This window comes from Anopheles ziemanni, chromosome X (assembly GCF_943734765.1).
Source record: "Anopheles ziemanni chromosome X, idAnoZiCoDA_A2_x.2, whole genome shotgun sequence".
NCBI lineage: Eukaryota > Metazoa > Arthropoda > Insecta > Diptera > Culicidae > Anopheles > Anopheles ziemanni.
In genome coordinates this window covers 4,575,815-4,584,523 of record NC_080707.1, presented here as the reverse complement: position 1 = coordinate 4,584,523, position 8,709 = coordinate 4,575,815, and the positions used below count along the sequence as shown (strand labels likewise).

Genomic DNA, 8,709 nt, shown 5'->3' with positions numbered 1-8,709 from the left:
GTGCACCCTTGGCCACTTTATAGGTCTGCTGCGGATGGGCTGCAGAAATTAATTTCCATTAATTCCGCTGGGAATGCAAGGCTTGCGTAAGGGTGTTCGCAGTCATAAAATGGCTGCTGCAAGCCAAAGCTGCAGCACGTAGATTGTGGCGCCGTAGCTTTTTTAATAGCCAATAATAAGGACAACAACAACCGGTGTGTGCGCGCGTCCGGGATGGCGCATACGGTAAAGGATAAAGCAGCTCACCGAAGACGTCTCGTTAGATTGCACCGTAAATAGGGGAATGTGTTCCAATGTATATCTCCTACGCGCTTTGGCAAGCCTTGCTTCGCATGTAACATAACTATCTCTGAACTATAAACTTTGCACTATCTAATATATAAAAGTCACCGTTGTTATTTACATAAACAAAACGTAAAAAGACTGTGATGTTTTGAAGAACAACCAACCTAAAAGGAGTTTACAGATTTTACCCGCATAAGTGAGAGATTTCCTTTTGCCCCGGCGGTGTATACTGGGCCACGCTCCCCTATCCGACTCGGTTCGCCTTGTGTCCTACCAGTCCTTGCGTACTCTTCATTTACGCGACCGTGCACTTCTTTGATCTGCCAGCCAGCTTTAAGCCATCCTGTAGCATCTCTATAAATTATCTGCATCTGCAGCGCTGCGCTGGCAGCTCGTACGTTTCGCATGTCCCCTCCCCAACCCCTTCCCATCCGTCCCTTGCGTTCGGTTGAGAAAGCGCAGTGCTTTCGCCAACCGGGTGGACATTTACGGCCGATGGAAACAAATCATTGGAAAATAACGAGCGTGTCGTAAAGCGGGCTGCGGTTTACATATGGATTTGTCCTATTTGCTGTCCTTCGCCCCCCCCCCCCCCCCCCCCCTCGGGTTAACAGCCACCGCCAACTGGCCCCGCCCTACCTTCGGTCCATATCGAGTCCGACGGTGTACCGATGTTCTGGCACCGTTGCCCTTGCGCCCAATTGTTTGCTAATAATATATTGGACCGCTATTGGTACTCGGCTGCTTGTATGGGGAACGGGTAACCGCGATAAGTGTGACAACATAATCACTCGGGCGTAATCTTCCGCGCTGCTGCTATCTGACAAATGATGCTGCACAGCATCCGACGGTTCAGTGTGATCCGGTTACGTCTGACGGCTTCCTTCGACGGCATCTTCACATCTTCACACTTACGAAGCCATTTTATTGCCTGACCTCGACAATGGCACGGTGGAAGATCGTCAGAAACAAGGTCCGGACTAGACTAGTTCGTCCAACTCGGCATTCCGAGCTATTCCCGTATCGTTCAGTTTCATTTGATGTCGGTGATTCGTACTGAACCCGAAAAGAGTAACTACACTAGAAATTTCTAAGCTTACACAGCGAGCTGGGCGATAAGGGCACCGAGCTGACCGTGGTTGACCGCTTCGCTTGGTCCGGGGGAAGCAACACACCGAGACCAGTGTGCGATTGTGTGAGATGTGAGAACAACGAATCGCGATAACAAACATATTGATCTAGATCAGGGCTTGTATTTAGAGAAGAACCTCCGGATTATACTTCGTTTTTTTCCAGAATGAAACTGTTTGTGCTGTTATGGATAGGGAAATTTTACATTTCTAAATACATCGAAAACCTCAGCGGAAGGTGCACTAGTTGGTGTTGTTTATATTATTTCGTAATTGAATCTTTATCTTCAAATGGTAAATATTTTCCTCATCCTTGTTGCGGATGTCACTTCACCGGTTAATTTATTCGAACAAACTTGATTAGCTTTTGACGTTTGACAAAAATTTATATTAAATTGCGAAAACCTAGACGAAGAAATTGTGTTAAAAAAAAACACGCAGAGTTATGACAAATATTTCCCATTTCACTCAATTGTTACTGAAATGGTTTCAAAAGGTCGATCTATTTTCTGGTTAAGCTGTTTTATGGAATCTCTCCAGGGAATTTCCCTATTGAATCGATGTGAGTCATCTGTCTGCTTCCGATCGGTAAGTTTCCAGGTTTTTGCAATATCGCAAACAGTTTGCTGCTGAGTTGAGATTTTTCATATCTGTTTTTGGGGGTTTTGGGTTTTGTGTTGAGATTACGATCGAGTGAAAATTAATCATCGACTTTCGTTATTTATGTTATTATAGCAGATTACGCGATCGCCATTATTTGATGCAACGGAACACGATTTGGACTCGCTTCGAATACAACACATATTCTCCAGCGTAATCCGGTGTTTACCGGTTTGCCGACCCCTGATCTAGATCGTTCCCCAACCGGGGCAGCTAAACGGATCAGCCGTCGATCGGTTCGTGTCAAAGTGCACGTCCGTCAACCAGGATGAACTCCGTTGGATGCTGGATCCGTTGTTGACAATCGGTGCCGGAGGCTGCGGCATTTCACATTCCGAGCGTGGAACGACGGGGGAGGCTAAAAAAAAGGAGCCTTAACTCACTGGTTGTGTTGTGTTCAAACAAAAAACGTGTGCGCGTGTGTGTTGGTGCCCCAGGGTATTGACTGCTAGGCTCCCTAATCGGATCGGCACGAACTGCCTTGACTCGTGCAGAATAATAGACCGCGGACACGGGTTTCGTGACGTAGCAGCAAAAGTGACGTGTGTGTTAGCGGTTTGTTTTTGTTTTGAACGCACATTAACCGGAACGCCAGGCGGAGTGATTAGGGGACAAGCACGCCCCGAAAAAAAAAAGGAAACACCGAGGTTGTGCTGCTTCTTGTCTGCTTTCGTTTTTTGCTCCAACAGTCGCATCAATTGCGCAGGAAGGTCAAAGGTAGCTCCAGCGCTATCGGCGTCCGGTTGGCAGGAAATTTCCGCCGCCGACACCGGCACGGGCAAGGCAGTGTTCCCGAGATGCGTCCGACAATCGCTGTTCAAACGGACGGAAATGGGCCGTCGGCGGACATCTAATTACTGGCCGATTAGACGTAGGTTTGGGGGTTTGGCGGGTAATTTGACCGGGACCGGGCGGGGGTCCGCGCTCCAAAGCTGATAACGGACGTTGGTGGACGACGCTGGTCGAAGGACGAAGGTGCCGAAAAACCCAACGCTGAGTTATTGGTGCTTATATGGGGTCCGGCCGGCGTGCGTCGGGTTTAGTTTTAGAACGGCACCCGTCTGCGGCGGTACACAGCGATCGGAGCTGAGTTGTTCGTGAGTGAAGAGAAAGTCTCCCCCAACAAGGAAAACCATAAGAAAGCAGTGACTATTTTAAAGATCAACATTCAACCACAACCGCCGCGTTGTTACAATCAAGCGTCCCTTCGTAGGGCTACACAAGCTACACTAGCCATCGCTTGCTACCCGGGCATAAATGCATAACGCCTACTTTTTGCTGTTCAACCGGTGCGACAGTGCGAACGAGACGCCACTCTCCTGGCTGGAGATCCTGGACAAGGGCTAAACAAAAAAACGGCGGACTACAGAGTCGTTTATCGAGAGTTCTCTACTATTTACAATCGTCTACTACTCATACCCACACACACACCCACACACACACACAGATATATAGCAATTCTGAGCAAGGAGGATGGCTCCCAAGTTTCGAGAGGCTGACCAGACGACGCCACTGCTGCTGGACCGCAACACTCACGACAGCAACAACAATAACAGCAATGGTGACATCGGTGGCGTCGTCCGGAAGGCAAAGTCATACAACGGAAGTGCGTTCGTGAGCATCGAGGAGTTGGCTGGGGGGAAGATGGCGGTGGACCCGGTCGCCCACCGGAAGCTGGAGCATCCGACCACGAACCTCGACACGCTGATGCACATGCTGAACGGGAACCTGGGCACCGGCATCCTGGCGATGCCGGACGCGTTCAAGAACGCCGGCCTGTACGTGGGCTTCTTCGGTACGCTGGCGATGGGCGTCATCTGCACGCACTGCATGCACCTGCTGGTGCGCTGCTCGCACGAGCTGTGCCGCCGGTACGGCCGGCCGTCGCTGTCGTACGCCGAGGTCGGGTTCTGTGCGCTCGACTCCGGGCCGCGCTGGTCGCAGCCGCTGGCCGGCGGCTTCCGGTGTCTGATCAACGCCTTCCTGATCGTGATGCAGCTTGGTCTCTGCTGCGTCTACTACCTCTTCGTGGCGGTGAACCTGCGCGAGCTGCTCGAGTACCTGGGCGTGCAGGCGTCCGTGCTGACGGTGTTGCTGTATCTGCTCGTGCCGCTCGCGGCTATGAACATGATCCGCAGCCTGAAGCTGCTCACGCCGACGTCGCTGGTTGCGTCGGTGCTGGCCATTGCCGGGCTCGCGATTGCCTTCCTCTACCTGCTGCGGGATCTCCCGCACAGTGCCTCCGTGCGGCCAGTGTCGTCCTGGTCCACGCTGCCCCTCTACTTCGGCACGGTGATGTACGCGTTCGAGGGCATCGGTGTGGTGCTGCCGCTCGAAAACAACATGGCGCAGCCGCGCGACTTTGTCGCCTGGAACGGGGTGCTCAACACCGGCATGACCGTCGTCGTCTGCCTCTACTCGGCCGTCGGTTTCTACGGCTATCTGCAGTACGGCGAGCAGGCGCAAGGCAGCGTTACACTCAACCTGCCCAACGATGCGCTGTAAGTGTCACCTCGCCGTATGTCTCTCTCTCTCTCTCTCTCTCTCCTCATCGCTCGAGTTTTGGTGTCGTTTTCAGACTCGCCCAGCTGGTGCGCCTGCTGATGGCGGTGGCCGTGCTCGCCTCGTACGCGCTCCAGTTCTACGTGCCGATGACCATCCTGACGCCGGCCGTTACCAGCCGCCTTCCCCACCGCCACCGGCACTGCGCCGAGTACGCGCTCCGGCTCGCCACCGTCCTCCTAACGTTCGTGCTGGCCGCCATCATACCGAACCTCGGCACGTTCATCTCGCTCGTCGGTGCCGTCTCCACCTCGACGCTGGCGCTCGTCTTTCCACCCCTGATCGACCTGCTCACCGCCTGGCCCAACCCCGACCGGCCCGGTCGCGTCTGGCTCATCACGAAGGACGCGCTCATCATCGCGTTCGGTGCGTGCGGGTTCTTCTTCGGCACCGCCAAAAGCCTCGCGACAATCCTCGAAGGTGACGGCGCCGGCAACCCGCACTGACCGGCCCGCCGCGAGCTGATTTGACACACAACACAAACCGACCGACGCCGACCATCCGGGGCCCTGGGCGAGCCCGATCCAGCCGGAACCGACCAGGGGCAACCGTAACCGGGTGATGGGAGTAACGTAACGTAGTCTCGAGAAGCAGTGGGTACGGAAGAAACATCTTTTAGGATATAATTAGTTTGTTTTTACTACGGAATTGCGAGCAGAGGAGGCAAATGTCCCGCCAAATGGGTGTATAGTAATCATCGCGATGGGACCTGAAATTCTAGTGTGTACGTTTTTTTTGTTGCTAACTGTGTGTGTGGTCGCTGTAGTCGTACGGGAAGAGTGTATAAAAATGCTTAAGAACAAGCAGTCCCGGGCGAACTCCCGGCGACGAAACCATGTAGACTTAGCTAAGAAGTATATGGGGCAGTAATAAAATCGTAAACGTAAACAGATTGTAACGGGCGGAATTTGTAGGAAACAGAGAGAGAGCTAATAAAGAAAGGAGCGCCGAAGGAAAAGCTCGAAATGCACAATCTGATAGCAATAAAAAAAACGCCGCGAAGCGAGGGAAAGAGCGAGGAGCCTTTTCTCCACCCGCAGATGATGGAGTGTGCGTGTGTGGGTGCGTGTGTGCGGCACGAAAGAAAGGGTCCACGCCCACCATATGGGCGCCCAAGTGGGTCGAGCTGTCCGTGGAAGAAAAGGAGTCCTCAAGCGTCTTCGTCACGGTTCGCTGGGCAAATGGTTATTTGAGTTATTTATTTGTCTTTCCAGGACCCTCCCGGTCAGGGGGTATGTGCGGCAGGGGCCCGAGCGGGATTACGTAATCTCGTTTCGGTCGGGAAAACATCTTACGGGCCGGGCCCGAAAAAAACAGGGTCAAAGCCGGGCGCTGCACGTGCGCACCCGGTTTTGAAGGTTTATGCTCAAGGACGGCCGAACAAACCCGCTCCGCAATGTTGGAACAATGTGTGATGGTAATAGAACGGGGTCGTGTAGAGTTTTCGGATGTTTTCCTTTCTTTTGTGTCCTTTGCATCGGTTGACAGAAGAAAATGAAATAACAAAGATGTCCGAAGAAGATGTTCGGGAGAGTTAAAATCCGTGCGCGGAATGCCCGGGGAAAGAAAAGGAAATAGATGTTTTTTGTGGTAAAAGATATGACAAAAGCCGTTTGAACGATTTAAAAATTAGGTGAAAGTGGGGTAAAACGCACCGCAATGTTCGAAGGCGTCTTTCAAACATCGTATGTGATTTTTTCCGAATTCGTAATTGAAAAAGAGATGAAACAAATTGTGTATAACATCGTGTAACATTTCATTACCAAATATTAAGCTCTGTTGTTGCTTGTTTGTTGTTTTAATTAGTTTTACAGTTCAACGAACAGTTGTTTTAATTAGATTTTCATCAACTAAATAAATAATTACGTTTTGTATGATTAATAATTGTTACAATCTATGTACGCAAACTCTTCTTAAGACATCCTCATCCGTGAAGCAAGATGGTTTTATATGTTAATGTATAACAAAACTATCATGTTTTCTTATCACATTCAATCCTGTTAAAATTAAATCATCCCAAAAGTGTACATTTCGTATAGACGGAAATCAAAAGTAATTTACTTTCGCCTGTATTCTGTATCGACATATTTTCTTAAATAATTGATGAACCATTTAAGTTTTATTTCGATTGCATGGTCATCTCTGTTTAATAACCAAATTTATTTTTCAAAACAAAAAAAACATCAAAGCTGCCCATAAAATTTGTTTGTTTTATGCGTTTTATGGTGTAAATAACCTTTTAATAGTTTAGAAATGTTTTTCACTTAACTGGTGTGTATTGCCACACCCTACCCTATGTCTGGAACAAGAGAAATGCAGTTCTAAAATTTCGATTACATGGCACCTTGGCCCACAAAACACAAAGGCTTTGTTTGCCTTCGGTCTTCCTCTGGCGTGTCGGCGTTGTTTTTCCCGTGGCGAAACGTGGCGCTCCGAAAAAAAAAACCGAGAACAAAGGGCGATCGGAGCGTCAACATGCGCATTAGTGCTGCATGCCCAAGCCGTGTCATCCGCGGTGAAAAATGAGACTTTAATCCAGCCCCGTGGCCCGGATGGTCGGACTGTCAACGGGGGACTGGGAAAACCCGGGTTCGGTGGCTAAAAATAGGCGCCCGCGCGCGCGCGGCGGGGATTATGCAAGGTTGGTCATCCTTGGTGCAATCCCCCCCTCCCACCGGGGCCGGGAGTTGATAACCTCCCGGCTACCACGCGAACCGGGTGCGATAAGCCGGAGCTGGCTGTTTTTTGTTTGCTTCCCTGCATTTCGCCAGCCCGTTGCGCCTTTTGTGACAACCCGATTGCGCTGATTTTCCGCCCGACCGGTCGGCCGGTCGGCCCGCGATAGGCGCGGAGAAAAACAACCGAAGATCTTTGATGCAAGCGAGCCCGCTGATGATTGCTGTGAGTTGTCCGGTCGTAAAACGCCTTGTTTAATGGCTGCGTTGTTGTGTTCCGTTCGTCCCTGGGGCGACCCGGCAGCGGCTGGTTTCCGAAGGCGCGACACCAGAGGACCCCTTCCGGGGAGGATGCACGCGCGACACCAGAGGACAAACCCGTGGCGCTCCTCGTGCAATCGTCGAGGGCAGCCTCATGCTCGCGAAGAGGTTAGATTCCGCGGCCAGCCATAATAACAATACGAGTTTTACGACTCCGCGATAAATACCGTAACGCGTGCCCTCGAGAGTATAGCATACATCGGTTGGAATGTTTTAACTCCATCGGCACCACCGTTTCGCATCCGGGTTCCAATGCATCCGATGCAATTGCAAAACATCAATCCTTTCCGCCATCTTGACTTGATTTTGTAGATGAGTTCTAGTTCATCCGTCAATTTGATCATTAAGCTGCGGATAGACGGATTCACTGCAATGAATTAAAGTTTGACATTTCTACCAAAAATGACAGTGAATGCAATACCTACAATACTTATCAAAATAGTAGAAGGTCCTTACTAGTGATGGGAAAATCGGCCCCGCAACCGGAGCCGGCTCCGACGAACTCCAGTAAATTTTGGAGCCGGCTCCGGAGCCGGCTCCGAACTACCGACTCCGAACTACCGACTCCGAACTAACGGTTCCGAACTAACGGCTCCGAACTAACGGCTCCGAACTAACGGCTCCGAACTACCGACTCCGAACTACCGACTCCGAACTACCGGCTCCGAACTACCGGCTCCGAACTACCGACTCCGAACTACCGGCTCCGAACTACCGGCTCCGAACTGACGGCTTTGGAGCCGGCTTTGAACTAACGGCTCCGAAGCCCGTTCCGAACTGGTGGCAGTGCTGTACCGCGTCAGGTTACAAAAAGTAAACTTTGATACCAAAAAACTGGTGCGGTCCAGGTGTCAAAACCCGATTTTTCTGTAAGAATCGCCCGATGCAAGTGTAGTCAGAAAACGGTTACAGTTACGGTACCAGATGGCAATTATAAGCAAATAAATACAATAAGATAGAATAATATAGAAGATGAGAATAATTTTATCAACGGATTGAAGTTTGTATAACTCGTTTCAAAACGGAATAGTTGTTGCATTAAGGACTATGACCAACAGAGCGGGTAGAAGTTTCAA

The 8,709-nt window shown here is 50.7% G+C and overlaps 1 protein-coding gene across 1 annotated transcript; it reads left to right on the top strand.

Moving 5' to 3' along the window:
• The first annotated feature begins 3,502 nt into the window (after positions 1-3,502).
• Positions 3,503-5,105, top strand: LOC131290818 (proton-coupled amino acid transporter 2-like). Its single transcript, XM_058319998.1, has 2 exons — positions 3,503-4,576; positions 4,654-5,105. Exons 1-2 carry the CDS (start codon positions 3,549-3,551, stop codon positions 5,081-5,083), a joined length of 1,458 nt encoding a protein of 485 aa, XP_058175981.1. The 5' UTR covers positions 3,503-3,548; the 3' UTR covers positions 5,084-5,105.
• Positions 5,106-8,709: the final 3,604 nt, after the last annotated feature.

What these genes read in the sequence shown, in the direction of transcription:
- LOC131290818 (XM_058319998.1), top strand. Translation starts at nt 3,549, where the DNA reads ATGGCTCCCAAGTTTCGAGAGGCTGACCAGACGACGCCACTGCTGCTG. An exon ending in AACCTGCCCAACGATGCGCT is followed by an intron (nt 4,577 to 4,653) that starts GTAAGTGTCACC and finishes TGTCGTTTTCAG; the next exon opens with ACTCGCCCAGCTGGTGCGCC.